The sequence below is a fragment of the Microtus oregoni genome, unplaced genomic scaffold (genome assembly GCF_018167655.1).
Source record: "Microtus oregoni isolate MIOR12 unplaced genomic scaffold, Mior012 000023F_ref0000262, whole genome shotgun sequence".
Classification (NCBI taxonomy): domain Eukaryota; kingdom Metazoa; phylum Chordata; class Mammalia; order Rodentia; family Cricetidae; genus Microtus; species Microtus oregoni.
Genome location: NW_024543082.1, coordinates 36033286 through 36053321, shown reverse-complemented (window position 1 = coordinate 36053321; position 20036 = coordinate 36033286). Strand labels below are relative to the sequence as shown.

The following is a 20036-nucleotide window of genomic DNA, read 5'->3' as shown; positions in this document are numbered from 1 at the left end:
AGATGCTTTTGTAGTCCAGTTGTCTTGAGTCTGTGCTGCTGGTTTGCAGGGCACTCGCTGACATGAATAACGACGGAAGAATGGATCAAGTGGAGTTTTCCATAGCCATGAAGCTCATCAAACTGAAGCTCCAAGGATATCAGCTCCCCTCTGCGCTTCCCCCTGTCATGAAGCAGCAGCCAGTTGCTATTTCTAGTGCACCAGCATTTGGTAAGTCTGAAAATTAGTTGGTTCCTATATCTTTTTGTATGTCTTAAAAATGGATATTTTCCCTTTTCTCCCCTCAGAAATAATGAAATTCTTGCGTAGTTTTATCTTTAAAAAAGAAAAAGAGAGACAGCTTTCAGAAGAGCAATGCTGTCCACGTCAGCCCTGAGGGTAAAGGTCGTTACAGCGGGAGAGGTGCAGTCTTCCTGGTTTAAGGAATGGGCCAGTGCTCTGTCTCTTGCTTTTCACATTCATTTGGATTTTCAGAGTCTTTGTTGCTCCTTGTACATAAATAGTTCTCTTGGACTGTGATATCTTTCTTTTTTCTTTTTAATTTTTTAAAAATTCTTTTGAGATCACATTTCCCCTCCCTTTCCTTCCACCCTCTGATACACTTCTTGCTCTCTTTCAGATTCATTGCCTCTTTTTCTCACTAATTGTTACATGTGTGTGCGCATGTGCGAGTGTGTGTGTGTGTGTTTCTAAATATGTAAATATAACCTGCTCAGTCTGTAATGTTACTTGTATATATGTTTTCAGGACTATTCACTGGATAACCAATTGGTCTACTCTTCCCTGGAGAAGACTATTTCTTCTCTGCATTTCTTAGTTGGCTGTAGTTCTTTATGTAGATTTGAGGCCTCCTGCCCCCACCCCGCCTTCCACTTAGTATGTCTGTTGTTAGTGTCCTTGTTCGGCTCGTGTTTGGGCAGTCATGTTGGGGAGACTTCATGGGTGTAGCTACTGATATTTCCCATAACACTTTCATGGCAATCTCCCTGATCCTTTGACTCTTAGAATCTTTCTGCTCGCTCTTTTGCAATGGTCCCTGAGCCTTAGGTGCTGGAGCTGTATTAGATGGATCTCTTGTGACCAGGCTCCACAAAAGGCTCTGCCTTTTGATTGGTTGTAGTTTTCTGTAATGGTTTCCCCCTATAATGGTCTCCCTCTGTTGCGAGAGAGTTTCCTTGATGAGGGTGAAGGCTACACTCACCTGAGGGTAGAGTATAAATATTTAGAATGTAGTTAGGGATTATGCTGAGTTGGTCAGTGACGTTGTAGGTTCTTTCCAAGATCCATGACTTCACTAGACTTGGGTAGTCGGCTACATTTCCATTACCAGTCAGGATTTCTGTTTTGTTGAGTGGGTCTTAAATCTAACTAGGGAGTTGTTGGTTACCATCAACGTATGTGGGCCACTAATGCACCTTTAGTGATCATGCCAGCACTCACCACTATTGTACTGTGGGTTATAGTCAGGCAGGACTGTTGGGGCTTCCCCCCTTTGGAAACTTGCATAGTGCCTTCTGGCACTTAAAGGTTCAAAAACCTCTCAACGTAGCACCAGTAAGCATTCAGAACAGCCTATGAGGGACATTATAAATTCAAATCATAATACTGTAAATTGTCTTTCTTTGGGGGACCTTTGGCTACAAAGCTGGTTTTTCTAAGAGGAAGGTGTGAGCTTGGGGAGATCTTTAGGTTAGCAGGACAAGGGTCTATGAGAAGAAGCACAAAGCTATGCATGAGCAAAGACAAGGAGGAATGCAAGTGAACAGCATAGTGATATCCCAGACAAACCCACTTGATTTGTGTTTGCAGTACTCAGCCTGCAGTTAGCTGGCCCGTGCAAGTGGGCTTTGCAGTGAGTCCCTGAAGGTGCTTGCTGGTAACTTTTGTTCAGGACTTATGTGTTAAAACAGCTGGGGCATTTTAGTTTTGTCTTGGACTCTGCAGTGTGAAGAAAGGATCTGTTGAACAATGATGCCCCATTTCTTTTCCCCCTAAACTTTGTGCAGTTCTTTCTCTGTTACTTAATTTGTTTTCCCTTTCTCTGTTGTTCTATTTGACGTACTTCTGGGCTCACTGCTTAGTGTCATACATTTATCTAGTGGCTTGCACTGCCACCGAGGGAACCTTGCACTGCCAGCCTCAGCCTGGGTCTTCTCACCTGCTTCTCGTAACATAAACATTTTCCCTAAATGATTCCAGGAAGATAAATGAACCCTGAGGGCGTAAGAAAGGTTGCGAGAACAGAGGTCCATCGAGTTTACGCAGTCAGTCTTTACTCGTATTTCTAGTTCACTCCTAGCTCCGTGGGGAGAATGATTTAGATTTGGATGGTGGTTCTCGCCTGCTTGTATTAGCCTTGTGTGCTTATTTTTGGAGAGGAGTAAAACAGGCTGTCATTGAGTCTTCAAGGGAGGTAGGTGGGTTTGGAATGCAGCCCAGTGTCTTAGTGGGAAGTGTGGTGCGGGCATGTGGAACCAAAGCTTGTTGTGGTGCAGCATTGAGAGCTGTGGCAAAGGGAAGGCTCTACAAATGGAGGCTGAGGAGCGTGGCCGGAAGTGCTCACCGTAGCCAGGGAAGTCTTTCCGGGAGAAGTGAGTGAGCAACCGCATGAGATGAGGCAAGAGGAGGGGAGGAAAGTGTTGACGGAGCTTGATGCTTGGGCTGCTCAGTGATCTTCACCCTGTGAGTGTCTGCTTGGGGACCAGAAGGGGGCTTGACTGCTGTGAGGTCAAGGCCAGCCTGGCCTGTATGGTAAGTTCCGGGCCATTGAGAGATGCGCAGAGATGGACCCGTCTCAACAGACAGTGAACCACTTGATGAGAGGAGGGTAGTCTTGCTTTGCCTTGCTGGCTTGTCGGGCTCAGGATCAGGCTTGGGTCTTTCCGCCCTAGGCAGGTGCTCTGTCTCACTCAGGTCTACACTGGGGCTAAAGTAATAAATGAGCTGGCAATGGTGGCACAGACTTATACTACCAGCTTCTAGGTGCTCAGATAAGATTGCAAATGTAAGGCCAGCCTGGGAAAACTCTGATGTAAGAAGAGCTTAACGTTTGGAGACTTGGAAGATGCTTTCCAAGTTGGTGATTTTTTTTTACTGTTAACTAGTTTTGTGCAGTCTTTTTAGTAACAAGTGTGACATATTATTTATTATAAGATTTTCTTTCTCAGCATTACTTTCAAGGTTCCTTTCCTTTCTTTAAGATGAAGAATTTGTAGTTGTAGAGACGAGGTGTCTTGGAAGTTTGCCTGCATCAACATTTCAAAAGTCTTGAAAGACTTAGATGCTTTAGCACGGTTAGCCTAATTTATGCCGCCATCAAGTATGAGGCAGCATCAGCGTGATGCATGTTGATATATGTTGACATAAAATTACCTGCTTCAGGTGCGGTGTGTGGTAAGTGTTGATGGCGGGTATGGCCTATAAACCGACCCTTTAGATGTCTGTAAATAATAAAGTTATGCCCAGGTTGGAAACTCCTTCCCTTTGTTGTACTTTCAGTACCTATAAACATTGTTAGTATTTTTTTTTTCCCCAAATGAAGAGCTCTGCTTGGTGTGTAGCTCAGTAATAAAACATATGGTTTAGTTTGCTCTGGGAGCTGGATTCATATCACACCCCCACTGCATATAGGGGGTTGAGAGGAGTTTTTCCTCATGTTTAAGTAATGGATACTAATTTATAAATGCAAAAAGAATTAAGAGTGTGAAAATTACTGTCCTATCGCCTAGGGACAATAACCGTGTCACATTTTTTGAGAAGGGATCTTAGTTGGTAGTCCAGGCTCATCTGGATCATACTGTGTCACCAGTGCTGGCATCCAGCTCCTGATCCTGCTCCAGCTTCTTGCCGGCTGAGAGCCCCATTTAGAAGATACAGACGTCCTGTTAACTGTTAGAAAACGGAGCTAAGCTACAAGGCAAGCAAGCTTCTGCTGCAGCAAGTGACCCTGCCTCAGGAAAGTGGATAATGATTCTCGAGGACACTCAAAGTTGACTTTTTGCCTGTACACATGTGCAAACACACAGATACTCACACTTGCCACACAGCATACAAGAAAAGCTAAAGAAAGGAATCCACACAGAATAGAACCACGTAAGTCTGTCACAGTACAGGAGGCAGGGGAAGAAAATCGTCTGTCTGTTGTAGTCGAGAAAGAGAAGCAAGAAAGTAGTTGCCAGGCATTCATACAAACTAGATCCAGCCAGAGTACTGTGTCTGAACTCCCTGAGTACCCCACACAGGGTTCTGCAGAAGGCCTGAAAGATCTGGGGCAGTCTGGGTTCCACAACCCCCTACTCAGACTGGCTCATCTTGTGTTGGGGTCCTGGGTTTAATCTCTGGTACCACAAACAAAACAAAAAAAAAAAAAAAACAACCCAGCTCACCTTGACCCTTTCTGGAGCAGGCCTATCCCAAGGTCAGGTAAATGAGGAGAATAAGACAAGGGAGGGAAGTGCAGAAGATAGGGGTGGGCATGGGACAGAGACCGAAAATTTCAAAAGGCGGGACTTCATACAAATAAGTGACAGAAAGGTTTGAGCCTGATCATCCTACACCAAGTTATTAGGAAACCACACACAGCTGAGGTTACTCCACCCTGCTGATGGTGATACCACCAGTTCAGACAAACTACAGGATGCTGTGGACCTGATACAGGACTTGAAACACCAACCTAAATGGATTTGAACATCCTAGAAGCGAGGTGGCGGGATTCAGCAAAGAATTAACAACAATCCTTTATTCTAGAAACAAAGGCGAAGCTGCAGGCAACTTCAGAGATACTATTCTTTTTTATTTTATTATTTTTTATTTAACTTTTATTTTATGTGCATTGGTGTGAAGGTATCAGATCTTGTGGAACTGCATTTTTAGACAGTTGTGAGCTGCCATGTGGGTGCTACGAATTGAACCCAGGTCCTCTGGAAGAGCAGTCAGTGCTCTTAACCGTTGAGCTATCTCTCCAGCCCCCAGAGATACTATTCTAAAGAGAATAAAAACCTATTTTAAAATTAGAAGAAAATGAAACAGTAGATATAAAAAAGAATTGACAGCTACTGAAGTTTTTAAAAAGTTGGGTAGGAATTCATGAAGAATCTCCCACCAGGGAACAAAGCAAGTGTAAAATGAATTCAGGACCATTATCTTGAAATAGATTTGAAAGGGTATGTCTGATAGTACTAACCTGAAAGGACTAACCCTAAGGTAAATTCTACTATTTTGAACATGCAGAAAAGGAAACCACGTGGTTTGTAAGGGAAAACAGATTAGTTTCAGACATTGACAGCAGTGCGTTGTTGCAAAAGAAAACTGAGTGACATATTTAGGATTCTCAGGGAAAGAATGAACCAAAGATTTTTAATGTCCTGAAAAAGGGATTTTCAAAGGAGCAGAGACAAACCTTGGCCCGCTTGTAAGGTCTCTGGGAGTATTCCAGTGTTCGTCTGTTCTTTTGTCTGTTCATCCACCTACCTACCTTTGTCTTTCGTCTCTCCTCTGGAAAGGTCTTAAAACAATGATTGGTCCCAGCAACCATGGCATCCCCAGATCACGGACATAACATTCTTTTGCTATAGGAAACCAGAATTTCTTGGGAAGAAGAAAATATCTGATTCTAGACCTGAAGTATGAACTATCCATGATGAAGTTAGAAGGTGTGTTCTTTGATAATGGTCAGTTAGGAAGTTGTCAGAGAACAGTGGAGCAGCGACAGAGCCAACCTGGAGAGACTGCATTGCCCAGAGGAGGACCTTTGAGCTTCAGTACTGAGCTTAGTAATATAGACACTTAGTTAATGTATTTTTAAAGCAGTGTCTCGTGTGCTCAGGCTGGACTTGAACCCCTGATCTTCTTGCCTCTGCCAAGTGCTAGGATTATAGGCGTGAGCCACCACTCTTGACTGACTTTACAAGAATATCTTACCTTAGGAAAGTCATGGAGCTGTTAAAGTGGGGACAAATAGGTAAGAGCATGCGTTTTAGTTCCAATAGTCTTCTTTTATTGGTCAGAACATACTTATAAGGAGGTACTTCTCATTAACTGGTTACTTTTAGGTGCACAGTATATATTGGAGATGCAGGTAAAATGGCTGATTTTTTATTCCCCTTTATTTTTGGTACCTTTATTTTGTTCTTTCTAATTTTTTTTGGCAAATTTTATTATTTTATAAGAACTTGCAAGTAAATAAAAACATCACACAAAAGTGAATTAGACCCGAAGTCTATACAGTGTTTGTTGCCTTTAAATCTACTGCCATTACTGTTTGTTGTTGTTTTAAACACAATCTTCTGTAGTCCAGGCTAGCCTCAAACTCTATGTAGCTGAGGGTGACCTTGAATTCACAACTCTTTTGTATCAGAGGTTCCAGGTCTCTGGAGTTCTGGGAGTACAAGGATGTGCCTCCACACATGGTTCACGGGGTGCTGGGGTGGAACCCAGACCTCCTGTATACTAGAATACCAACTTAGCTACACCTCTGACCCTAATGCTTTTCTTATCGATCCTCATTCTGATAAATCGTCTACAAGCTGAGCATATTGTCCTTTCGGTGTTGTTCCCCAAAAGAAATTGTGGGTCATAGAGGAACTGTCGAGACTGGGCCACACGACCAAGAGAATCCAAGGGCCCTGTGGTTCTTAACATAAATGTTTGTATTCTCCAGCTGTTTAACCTGAGGGTGTGTGTGTTAGCCAAGCAAGCACTGTACTGCGAGCTGTCCTCTCAACCCTGGAACTGTTCTATGTAGGGATATATTGCATCTGCGACCAGGATTCTCCCCCCCCCCCCCAGTACTAGGCTAAATGTTGCTGAGTGGTACCACGTGACTGAGTTTTGCGTGGACTTTTTTCTTCTAGGTATGGGAGGAATTGGTAGCATGCCGCCACTTACAGCTGTTGCTCCGGTGCCAATGGGCTCCATCCCCGTTGTTGGAATGTCTCCACCCTTAGTATCTTCTGTTCCTCCAGCAGCAGTGCCTCCCCTGGCCAACGGGACACCTCCCGTCATCCAGCCTCTGCCTGCATTTGCTCATCCCGGTACGTGCCTCCAGTAGACCTGTTGCTACCACTTACATTTTGCTGCTCTTTCTTGTTAGATATCTCGTTACTCCCTAGTTATATCTAAATGATACTTCGTTACAGAGAAAGGGATTGTAATTCTATTTGATTCTCATTCCTCCCAGTATATGACATGGCGCATGCTAAGAGCAGAAGAAGGGAAAGTTATTGCAGAACTTGGGTACTTCTGTAGACAAAGAGGAGCCCAACAGTGAAAGCCAAGTGCATGATTTCCTTTCATGGACAATAGAGTCTGAGCAGTGTCTAAACATTTTGTGTTTTCATGTATCGGTTACTTCTGTTCTTTAACTGCTGTGAGCAGCTAATACACAAGCCCATCCTTTGACTAGAATTCCATGGTGAGAAAAAGTGAGCATTGTGAGTTTTGAACAAGCAGAATGGACAGGGCAAAATGGGGAAAAAAGTCAATTAAATGGCCAAGTATATTAAGATCACAGTGTTAAACACTTAACTGGAGGAAAGGATGTAATTATTTTTGTTCTTGGTTTAATTTCACTTTGAGACGTTATTCAAAGTCTTTTCCTATAATTAAAAGAAAGCATGAAGTGTAGATATAGATAGCCTTGGCCTAACAAATCGTAATGAATTTATAGCAATTTGGGAATCCTATAAAAAGCTGTTTGGGATATCTGAGGAAATCCAGTAGTGTAAGCAGCATATGTTTTGACTTTATATTTGTGTTGCTGTTGCTGCACCTGAGCGACCTGCACTTATGAAGATGAGAGCAGCGTCTACTGAGCCTCTGTTAGCTTAGTCCTGTGCAGCCTTCGCGTGGTGGCTGCTGCAGTGGGATTGTGAATCCGCACGCTCTGTCTTGTTTGCTTTTGTGCTCTGGCAAGTGTTCCAAGACACTAGACAAGACTGAAGGGTGGGGGGCTTGTTAGGGGCTCATCAGATCAAATGAGAATCACACACAAATCTGCCCCTCCCACAGTTCTCTGGGCAAGACTGGGTAGCCTGGGACTTCTTGGCTGTTACATCTGGAACTAATAATTTAACTCCCTTGATGGTAAGAAAGTGCCATCTTATATATTTAAGTTGTTACTTCAATGACTTGGAACAGTACCTACAAAATGTGATACTAAATGTTCAATAGAGAGCAGAGTTCTATGGATGTCAGCATTACAGCTCAGTCTGGGGTTCTCTAGGACAAGGGCGTCTAGGCAGGAGACAGTAAAGGGCTGTGGCTCTACGCTGGAGAAAGAGGAGGATTGTCATTGCTTTAGATGTTTTAAATAAGAAAAATTTCTTATTTTATAGACTTAAAATATTCAGTATTTTATTACATATTTTATTTATAATATTTACAGCAGCCACATTGCCAAAGAGTTCTTCCTTCAGCAGATCTGGTCCAGGGTCTCAGTTAAACACTAAATTACAGAAGGCACAATCATTCGATGTAGCCAGGTAAGAGTGCTTGTTTTTAATAGAAAAGTTAGTTAAGGCACTATTTAATTCCCTTTAAACGAATTTTGTTCATGTTATTTTTTTTAATATTTACTTTATGGGTTTGATGTTTTGCCTGCATGTATGTACATGTATGTATGTATGTGCACCACATGCCTGGTGCCTACAGAGGTTAGTCGAGAGTATTGGATCCTCTGGAACTGAAGTTGCATAGGGCTGTGAACCATCATGGGTGCTGGAAATTGAATCTGCATTTTTTACCAGAGCAGCAAGTGCTTTAAACCACTGAGTGTCTCTTCCTTGTTTAATTACAATGCTAATAGTGTCTTTATTAGAATTTACAATTTGTTTACTACTGAGATGAAAAATCAAGAACATGCCATTTTCCTAATTTTTTTTTCAACAAAAATGCAGTAGTACAGGTTGGATGTGCTGCTCCGTGGTAGAGAGAGCTTACCTAGCACATCCAAGGAGCAGTGTTCACCACCAGCACCAGCAAAGAAACAGACTCTGGGGAGCTAGGAGAGCCAATTAATGATTTTCTATTAATCATTTAAAAGTTTATTAATTTTTTATGAAATTTGAACTAAAGTTGAGCTTGCTTTTAATACTGTCATAATCTGGCTTAGTAGTAGAGCAGTAGTAAACACCAATTTTAATAAAATGAATAATTTATACTAGTGTTCATAATAATTATATATGTGGCTGAGTTTTGAGAGACTGTACAATTTCTTTGCTTATATGTGGCCAACCATAGTTTCATATTATTTTGTATATGTTTCTTTTACCACCTCTTTTTTTCCTATGGCTGAGATTTAACCTCGTATTCATATTAAATTTCTTCTCTATCTCAGACTGACGTTGGTGTTTTTAACTTTTCTTACATGGTTTTAAATTCTGCCTTAAAATTGCTTTATACCATTTGGATGCCTCTTACTGATGTTCAGCAAATAGTGCTTTTTGATGGTTGGTTTTCCATGATGTGAAGTTGTAACTTTTTGTGATGGAGCTACCTTTTATGTAACATGCTGATTAAATTGTTAGTTTGCTTAAACTCTCAGGAATGTAGTAGAAAGCTGATAAGTATAATCTGGGCGAGCGTCTGTGTGCAGCACCCTTTATCTTTGCAGTGCAGGAGCAAGATAGTTCCCTTTAATAAATAGGCAGGAGCTGGAATCAGCAAACTGTTAGACAGAATGAGAGACGTGTTGCAGAAGTACTCACAGCAGAACCCCCGGTGGTAAGTGTTTCCATTAAAAGACTTAGAGGAATTCAAGAAGGCGGATTTGTCACTTCTCAAGTGTGGGTAGTTGACTCTTGAGACCTTTGCTAGTACGTTAGTCTATGAACACCACACTTGTTAGTAAATAAAAGCTTCAGTGTGTGGTTAAAATCTTGGTGTGGTGTGTGTGAATCTCTGTAGGAAGGGAAGGAGATTGCTGCGGAGCCTTCCTTGTCACCTGCCCTGCACACGCAATGCCACCCTTCTGTCTCCATTGCAGTTCAGTGATCGCACTCAGAGCCTGGGTCTTATAGACGGTGTCGGTGTGGTGCTTGGGTGGGCCGTGCATCTGCTGAAGGAATTGCCGGAGCATCTTACCCAGACTCACTGTCAGCAGGGCTTCTCAGGCCAGCATGCTAGCACGTTGGCAGGGAGACACCAGTGTTGGGTTACAGTCAAGAAAGTGGAGCTTTGTCCATGACTGCTCCACTGATTTGCCAGGACCTTGGACATATCTTGTTTCCTCCCTGGGAGGTTTCCCATTTGCTAGGAATTTAAGCCTCCCAGCAGGAAATAGTTTCCTTCATTAAGAAGTGGGCCTAGGGACTGTAAGATGGCTCAGTGGGTAAGAGTGCTTGCCTCCAAAACTGAGGACCTGGGTTCAACTCCTGCACACGCCGTGGCATGTGTGCACTCTCTCTCTCTCACATACACACGTGTGTACGCACACCTCAATAAATAAATAAATAAATAAATTTAAAAACAAAAAAGAAATGAGTCCATGTTTGGTTTGTTGTAGAAAGTTAGATATTTTGTAGTGTAATTTATTTATTTGTTTGTTTATTTATTTGTTTATTTATTTTTTGATTTTCGAGACAGGGTTTCTCTGTAGCTTTTTTTGGTTCCTGTCCTGGAACTAGCTCTTATAGACCAGGCTGGCCTTGAACTCACAGAGATCCACCTGCCTCTGCCTCCCCAGTGCTGGGATTAAAGATGTGCGCCACCACTACCCGGCTCTGTAGTGTAATTTTTAAAAGGCAGTTGCCAGCATTGCTTTTTAACTAAAGAAGGAATTCCTGAATCCTTTGGAAAATCTGGATAGTATATAATATCTCAGTTCCTGGTATATTTTCATATATTACAGGAATATTTAGATTATTAAATTGTATGTAGAATATGAAATAGTCACTTGATCTGTTTTCCTTCACATTTAAAAAAGCCAGTTAGTTTAGTTAGTTCTTTAAAGATTTCTTTCTAAGTGTGTATGTATGCCATGTGTGTCAGAAGACAGAAGGGGGTGTTGGAGCCCCTGAGGTGGGTCACAAGTACTGTGAGCTCCGTGACATGGATGCTGGGAACTGAACCCGGGTCCTCTGGAAGCAGGCACTCTTCTGCTGAGCCATCGCTCCAGCCCCAATTCCCCTCTTTTGACAGACATCTGTAACTTTTGTGGAAGTGCTGAGTGTGGCCAGGTGCTGGGGCCTTTGCCTCTACAGGGCCCGGATTGACTCCAACAGCACTGTGAGGGAGCACTTGCTAACCTGCGTTGCTTAGACAAGTTCTTGAGCCTTGGTGAGCTGCGCCTCACGCTATGTCACTCTCTCCTTCCTCTTCCTACAGTGCCCCTCCAGCAGCAGAATGGGCAGTGCCTCAGTCTTCGAGACTGAAATACAGGCAGTTATTCAACAGCCACGACAAAACTATGAGTGGACACTTAACAGGTATTTACAAACCTACATTCATTGTCAAAATGCAGTCACTGATTTAAATATGGAAAGTTCTTTCCAAATGTCTCCTCTCTTTCCTTATTTCTGAGTAGGGTTTCCATTGTCTCTGTTACTGATACCTCTGTCCATGCTTACCCTGTTCTCCTCCGCCTCTGGTCTTCACCCTCTTGCCTGGTGGTAAAATGGATCACAGAACAGGAACCTGCTTGCACATTGAAAACCACTCATTAGAGAAGTGGGACATGAGTGAAGATCCTTCTGTGAGCAAAGTCGCTCAGCTTCTGAGGAGCAAGCACCTTTATAGCTGCCTGTTCAGGTCAGGCAGAGGCTGGATGCGGGGCAGAGCTGTGGGATGAAGGGACTCTGAGCTGTCATGATCGGCTTGTGCTCATGGAAGGGGAAGGATTAATTTCTAGGATCTCAGTGGGTTTTCAAAAGCGTATTGATTCTGTTATATAGATCAGAAGTGTAGAGAAGCATTTCAGGCACCATCCCAAGCCTTTATTGTGACGTTTTAAGAACTAACAGCCACCAGTTGGGATGTTACAGAGAAAGCGCAGTCTTTAGAAGGCGAGTGTGAAAGGGACACGCTTGAGTTGACTGGGCAAACCCTTACCCAGAACTCAAGCAGCTCGGAAGCACGTGAGGCACACCCGTCCCTCTGGCATTTTACTAAGACACAGCTGTGGTAGGCTTTGGCACGAGGGTGATCAGAAAGGTGTTGTTCAGCTCTTGGTATGAGTGAGAAGTTACTGTCCTTACCATACACAGCTTCTTTACACAGACGGCAGGCTAGTATTGGGGGTGCAGCTCGTCCTGTGTGGGTTCTTGGCTCGATCGTAAGACAGAACTCTTTAAAGTTCTGGTTCTTCACACGTTGTTTTGCTATTGCTTATGGTTATACTTTACTTCCAGATGAGGAATTGGGCTCTGTGTAAAGGGAAGACTGGAGAAGGCCTTCATTCTGCTCTGTTCTTGAACCCTGTCTCCATGGTAGACCTCAGCAGTCACCTCATTCACCTCAAGGGGCAAAAAGTAAACACTTGTCATTCCACATTCCACACTTTTTCCAAAGCAGCAGCTCTCAGTATTTTTAGGTAGTGTTTTTAAAAACCCCACTTTTCAGGTAGTGGTGGCACACACCTTTAATCCCAGCACACAAGAGGCAGAGGCAAGAGAATTTCTGTGATATGTTTGCTTCAAAAAACAATGCAAAGCAAAAACAAACAAACAAACCAGCCAGAAGACCCACACCAGCCTGTGCAGACACTGAGGAAATACTCCACAGTATCATTTTGATCAGGTGTTTGACACAGCACTCCAGACGCACTCAGTTTCTTTAGAAATTGTTGGTATTGTAAGCTAATTCATAATTTTGTTGTGAATTGGTTAGAAATTCTTTCATGTTAGGAAAATTTTTTATGAATGATAAAAGTAGATCTTATATCTTGATGAAATGATTTAGACACTTGAATTTAGAACCTTTAATATATGGGACAAAAAGTAAGATTTGGAGTATTCTAGTTTGCTCAGCAAGTATTTAAAGTGTAAATTTTATCTATGAGCCAGACCATTGTGCAGTCATTACAAAATAAGAAATGAAAAGTACTGTAGTATGTTTTAAAATGGCAGTAAATGATGTTCCCTGTGTGTATTTCTGAGGGCTCTGTAGGGTGTTTCTAGGTTAAATCAGACAATTAGTGGAAGTGGAGCTGATGGCGAGCTGGATGAACCAGGAAAGTCATCCTCTTTTGTTGTTACTGGTTTTGTTTTTTGAGGCAGGGTTTCTCTGTGTGTTTTCCTGTCTGTCCTGGAATTCGCTCTGTAGACCAGGCTAGCCACGAGAAAGTCAGCCTCTTGCTGAGAACTGTGGAAATAGTTCTGAGCACTTGAAATCCCCAAATCAGCTGTCTGTTCAGCAGAAAGAAACAGGTACATCCAGAGAGCCCAGCACAGAGGCCCAGGAAGGCAGTCATTTCATACTCTGCTCACCCAAGGCTTCTTAGCTAGTTCAGTAGTTGTCAGCCTTGCGGTTGCAATGGCCTGGTTTACAGACCAGTTAAAGCACAAAGGTTGCAGTGATGTGACATAGAGAAGCTAGGTCATGCTTGTGCTGTGGGATGTCTGGATACTGTGTGAAGATGCGTCACTGTGATTGGTTTAATAAAGAGCTGAATGGCCAATAGCTAGGCAGGAAGAGGTTAGGTAGAACTTCCAGGAACAATGAGGACTCTGCGAAAAAGAAAGGCAGAGACACCAGGAGATACAGAGAGAAAACAGGAGGTGCAAGATGGAAGAGAGGTAATGCCACATGGCAGAATGTAGATCAGTACAAATGGGTTAACTTAGCAGAACTAGTTAGGAACAAGCCAAGGCTATAGGCCAAGCTTTCATAATTAATGATAAGTCTCCATGTCGTTACTTGGGAGCTGGCTGGTGGGACAGAAAAAGACTCACTACAGATGATGCCTGTACCATCATTTTCTCTCCCTGTGTGTCGTCACTTTTACACTCCCCAGAGTTGTACATAGCCTACAGCCTAACTGACCCATGCCACAGCCTGCAGCAGATGTCCGTGGTTAGTGCGATTCCCAGCCGCAGTCTGCTTTAGTTTCATGGCAAGCCTTTCGGGTATAAATTTCATCTTCAAGCAAGACCCTTGTGCAGTCGTTAAAGATGTCATCAAATTCTGATTTTCTAAGTCTGGTTTCAAATTCTAAAGTGTGCTGGGACGCTAGCTAGTCCATCTAGAATGGACCTTACTTACCTGTGAGTATCCTGGTGATGCAGCTCCCTAACGCATGCCCCTTTCCTCTCACGTGATTTGATGTGTATGTTATACCATGCTTTTCAAAGAGAAAGGGACTGCACTCCTTTATAGCTGAGGCCTTGGAGGCAGAGGCAGAGGCAGGCAGGTCTCTGTGAGTAAAGCCAGCCTGAACTACAGAATGAGTTCCAGGACAGCCAGGGTTACACAGAGAGACCCTGTCTTGAACCCCTCACCCCAGTAAGTAAAAAGAAAATGAATTCTAAGAAAATGTATACATTGTATGTGTTTACACGTGTGCATTAATGTATACTTTTTTGCCAATATGTTATATGTAAATAAAAGCTAAAACATTGGCAGTAATAGACATGGTAACTGTCACCTGTACATCACATGGGTGCTAAGCTCATTTTTAGGGCTCTTTCCAGTGGGTCATGGATGTGCTCATGGGTCCCTGGAAATGAGCAAGTCCCTGAGTGAGGAGCTGCTTCCCTCAGCAGAGGATAGACCAAGCCAGTAAAGAGCCTGCAGCTGCTTGCCTGTTCATACTTTTCCCTTCATTTTGGGAAGTCATTGTGCTAGAACTCATGGTGTCTGCTCCTGGCTGTGCTAGAACACACCGCTTCTGTGTTTCACAATTCGGAGACTTTCGGAAGTAAATAATGGAATCTGAAGTTTGTGCAGGGGTAAGGAATCGTCACAGTTTCATGGTCCATGGGTATTCCTGGGACTACATATTTGCCTCCCCCGACACTGCTTGAAATCTGCAGTTGCTGTTTTTATCTCATAACTAAAGCTTTTTCGTGCCAGAAATGAAGATATTTATCATTATATGAACAACATAAAACTGATTTTGAAAGAAAAGTTGAGATTCTAATAACTTTTGTGGGACCTTTAATCACTCACATCCTTAGCGTGTGTGTGGTAAGGTGTATGTAGTGATGGCGTTAGAAGGGCTGTGTGTAAAGGCCTCATCTTCCTCTAAGTCTTTTCCCTAATTTATGTAATGGTGATCATGGTGAGACCAGCAGGTGGTAGCTGTGGCAGAAGAAGGTCAGTTTACAGTTCTTATGTCTCCATTTATAAATAAAATCCCAATGCAAAAGGATGATCTGGCTAAGAGGGCAGGCTAAATTTGAAGCTCCAGTCTTTTACGTCCTCGCTCCTCACTGGTCATCCTGTGTTTTCTGTTTCTTCCCTTTTGCTCGAGCGAGCACACACTGGGTGCGGTGATGATTGCACGAGACCGCATAGAACCCGTGTGCAGCCTCTGGCCTCCGTGTGCAGGGACTGTTTGGTGGTTCATCCTTATGTGTTTTCTCTGGTTTCTGCTTAGGTCCCCAGGCAAGAACTATTCTTATGCAATCAAGTTTACCCCAGGCTCAGCTGGCTTCAATATGGTAAGGAAGTACAAGTTCCTTGGTTTGTGTAAAGTTGAAACTTACTTAGGGTGTTTTTTTCCTCGGGATTCTGGTTCACATCCTTAGAGAGAGTGGAGTATGTGTAGTTTTTAGTAAGCTGCGAAAATTGCTGTTCTTACTACAAGGACAGGGATATTAGCACAGTGAGCCCTAAGAACTCAAGACAGCCTAACAACTCCTAACCCAAGGCCAGGTTTCTTTTCCCCCATGACTTTAAGCCAAATCTCTCACTGTCTTGCCTTAAATATTTAAATTTATTTCTTTAACTTTAACCACAATGCCAATAGTTTGCCTAGCCTAGTAGTCATTTATATCAAATTAATGAGCTAATCCTCAAATGCCTTCCATCAGCTAGTGCTTTGTATAGTTTTATTTATGCAATGGAGTGAAACAAACCTATGTAATATTTCATTGATCAATTTAAATTTCTTCTAAAGATTATTTTATGTATTTGTGTGTTTTGCCTACACATATGTCTCTATACCATGTGTGTGCCCGGTGCCCTTGGAGGGCAGAGTTAGAGATGGTAGGGAGCTCCACTCTGTGGTGCTGGGAACCAAACCTGGATCCTCTGCAAGAGCTGCAAGCTTTCTTAACCACTGAGCCATCTCTCCAGCTCATTAATTGATATATATACCTCTAATCTCTACATTACCCTTTCTTGTTCTCTGTTTGCTCCCCAAGTCTCCCCAAAACAAATGAGGTAGTTTATTGAATAGTTCCCTAATGGCTTGACTTTGCTGTGTTCCTCTGGTGGCACTTAATTTGTTTCTGTATTTCCTGTGAAATGATAATTACATCTAGAACAAGGCTTTTCAGTTTTAGCACTGTGGCTTTTGGGGGCAGCATTTCTTCATTTGGGGCTTCCCCGTGCATTGTAACATCTCTGGCCTCAGTTCTGAGAACCCAGATGTCTCCAGATGTTAGCATGTGCCTCTTGAGAGACTGCTCAGTCCTGGGTATAGACCTTATCTGGTTCTACTTTGATTTTTGCTCTTTGGGGTAGGACTACATTAGAGATGTTACTGTGTCCTGTCTTTGAGAGCTGCAGGATGTTCCTGTTAGTGCATAATGACCTTCAATAGCGCTTGATGAGCGTTGCCCAGCTGCTCTTTTCTCTTTCCTTTCCTTCCATCCTTCCCCCTCCCTCCTTCCCTCTAGTTCCCCCCCCCCCCCCCCCCCCGCAGCTTGTCTCTTCGAGTTGTGTGTTGATAGCTACCTGGAACTAGACCTGGTGTCCACTTCTTATGTGGCAAGTCTTGCCAGCTCTTGATATGGCTGCTTGACCAGGGGTGAAGCTCTAGTACACTAATGCTCCCCTCTCCTCCTCCCTGTGCTGTTGAGTAGGAAGTAGTTTCTACCTATAGCACGTTCAGCCTTGAAGTCTGTGTCCAGCTGGCACCCCAGGACCCTCTGGAACAGATCTAAGAGGTAACATCTGTGGAGCTCGATTGACGTTTCCTTGGCTCCTGCCCTACCCTCATGCTTTTCATTGATGACTTACACCCTAGGACATTGGAGGCCTCTCTTAGAATGCTGAATTTTCCTTCTTTGCACTAAAAAGATGCTTTCATTTTTGTGGCCCTTATTTAGCCAGTTTATGGGGGAAGGGGAAGAGTTTTAACACTTTTTAGTTCGATTTACCTTGGAGTAGCTGAGAATGCAGCATCTAAAGAAGATGACAGGTGGATTTGTGGCTTTCTGCTCCATTTAAAGGATGTACATCATCGAAAGAGGGGAGAAATAGAACAGGGAACAGACCCATGGGCCGGGCAGGGAGAAGTGAGCTACAGGAAATGTGGGCACTCGGCTGGTCCCGGCCTCTCATACCACTGTGCTAGCTCTGTCACTGACCATTGTGTCAGAGATGTATGTGCATGATTGCCCTCTACAGGGGACACTGTTCCCTTGTGGAAATTACACCTTAGCGATAGTAGCTGACAAACGTGACTTTGTGAACAAATGTGTGCTCTCTCGTCTCCTTCTCTTGTCTGGAAGAATCCGCTCTTTACTGGGATTAGCTGTTGGAGCAAGTTCATCACAAGCCTGATGGTAATTGGAGTGCTAGAATGCGGAGGGAGACATGTCCCAATTCTAGAGGGGGACTGGAGACACGAAGATCAATTCATAAATGAGTGAATGGCCAGTGCTGGGGTGTGACCTGCACCCATTTTTGTAGGTGGTTTTATTGTGAATGTGGACACGCCCATTTGTTTACATATTGTCAGTGGTTTTCATCGTGGGCAAACAGGGCTGGTGTAGCTTACAAACCTTAAAATAATCTGCTGTGTTACCCTTTGTCAGTCCTTTGTCTAGCACATAGCATGTTAACATACAAGAACTTGAGAACAATGCACTTTAAATGCCTTCAAGGACTAAAGGGATCGTCATGGGCATGGTTAGCATTTGTTGGATGCTGAAGACAGTTCCGGCTGTGTGGACTGTTGGCGTAGGAGCAGAGTCAGGAAGTAGGATTTCAGATCACTGGTGAACAGGAAGAAGCATGCATTTTCCTGAACTGGATTGCGTGAATTTTTTGAATTAGGAATCTTTCTGACATTGATCAAGATGGAAAACTCACAGCAGAAGAATTTATCCTGGCTATGCACCTAATTGATGTTGCCATGTCTGGCCAACCCCTGCCACTTGTTCTGCCTCCAGAATACATTCCTCCTTCCTTTAGGTAAGTAACATTTGATTCCTGAAGGAATTTGCATGGATTCCAAACTTGGCTGTTTCCCTTTCCTGGCTTGAGGATGAACTGTCTGAAAGAAGAGCCTTTAGGTCAGTGCTGGCCCTGGTTCTGATCCATTCTCCTAAGCACTTCCACATTCCTTCTAGTAAAAGCATCAAGTAAAAGTCCAGGGTTTGGCCGGGCGGTGGTGGCGCACGCCTTTAATCCCAGCACTTGGGAGGCAGAGGCAGGCGGATCTCTGTGAGTTTGAGACCAGCCTGGTCTACAAGAGCTAGTTCCAGGATAGGCTCCAAAACCACAGAGAAACCCTGTCACGAAAAACCAAAAAAAAAAAAAAAAGTCCAGGGTTATCCGTTTTTGTGCCCATCTATCACTGAAGCTCCCCAGAAATTATACTCACACGGTGAAAGAGAACAAACAGTGGGGGGCATGTCCGAAATCAGAGGTCACACCTGCCAATCACGCACATTCAAGAGGAAACAAAATGCTGGCAATGTAGAAATTATAATCAGGAAGGTAATTTCTGAAACATACTCAGTAGAGATGTCAAGAGTGCTTACGAGATGTAGTCAGGAGAAGCCTGCTGGGATTGACATCCCCACTCGCACCTGTCATGTGTGAACACAGCATCCCACAATGGTCCATTTACTGAACAAAAGACAAATAAAATCTACACTTATATTCAGAGTCCTCAGATCTCAGGAGAGACTTGGGTACAGTCTCTCTAAAATGAATAGCCACAGAGCCATCAGTATCTGCTTCTGTGTCGTACTGGGAGCAAGGTAGGGAATACACAGGGAGAAAGCAGCAGGCAGCAAACCCCTCAGCTCTAGGAACCCATGAGAGAAACATCTCAAGATGATGTTTTTTAAAAAGCATTAAAAAGAAGAGAGATTCGTTTTGGTTTTTTGTCAGGATCTCACTCTATAGCCTTGGCTGTCCTAGAATTCACTCTGGAGACCAGGCTGGCCTTGAACTCTCAGAAATCCACCTGCCTCTGCCTTCTGAGTTCTGGCATTAAAGGCTTGCGCCACCATCACCTGGCTGAAAGGTTGTTTTAAAAGACAAAGGTTGAGGGTTTAATATGACATTTATTAATAAATGAGTCGATTTGTTTTCAGAATCATAAATATATTTTGTGTGTAGGGTACTAAAGTAGGGTTTCTAAAGGGAAAAGTGTTAGTTCCAGTTAGCTGCACTGTTGCCTTCCTTGGGGAAGCTGAGAATTACTTCCAAGAGTAATGGTAATAGCCACCAACACTTACTGCATGGTTACAAATTCAGCCCTCATGGGTTGTTCTAACTTGTGGCAATTCTAAATGGGGACCGCGATGGTTTGGAGACCCCAGGATCGTGTACATCCAGGTATGTGCCACCACTGAATTACGTCTCTAACGATGAGCCACATCTTGAGTAAGTTTGGCACTCGGAATCTGGTGGCATTTAAATGCCCGTTTGAAAACCTTTATAAGTTAGAGAAAACCAAATCTCTGCTTTTTCTCACTTTCACTGACACCTGCTCCAAGGTGTGCTCTAGTCAGCCCTTCCTGTCCTTCCTTTCTTTCTGCAGAAGGGTTCGCTCCGGCAGTGGGATGTCCGTCATAAGCTCTTCATCTGTGGATCAGAGGTTGCCTGAGGAGCCAGCTTCAGAGGATGAGCAGCAGTTAGAGAAGAAGCTACCTGGTGAGCAGCCCACAGCTGATTGGTTGATGGATGGCAGAAAT

At 43.4% G+C, this 20036-nt stretch overlaps 1 protein-coding gene across 10 annotated transcripts in view; it reads left to right on the top strand.

Moving 5' to 3' along the window:
• Nucleotides 1-20036, top strand: part of Itsn1 (intersectin 1) — a 188675-nt gene that overhangs the window by 68507 nt on the left and 100132 nt on the right. For 9 of the 10 annotated variants that reach the window (XR_005976225.1, XR_005976224.1, XM_041672967.1 and 6 more), the window contains exons 5-11: nt 50-210; nt 6852-7031; nt 8384-8480; nt 11323-11423; nt 15533-15596; nt 18163-18300; nt 19883-19995. Coding sequence is in view for 8 of the 10 variants with exons in the window: in XM_041672967.1 (XP_041528901.1) it covers nt 50-210; nt 6852-7031; nt 8384-8480; nt 11323-11423; nt 15533-15596; nt 18163-18300; nt 19883-19995 (854 nt within the window). In the remaining 2 variants the exon portion in view is untranslated. The remainder of the gene's footprint in view (nt 1-49; nt 211-6851; nt 7032-8383; nt 8481-11322; nt 11424-15532; nt 15597-18162; nt 18301-19882; nt 19996-20036) is intronic. The other variant, XM_041672963.1, reaches the window with a different exon arrangement.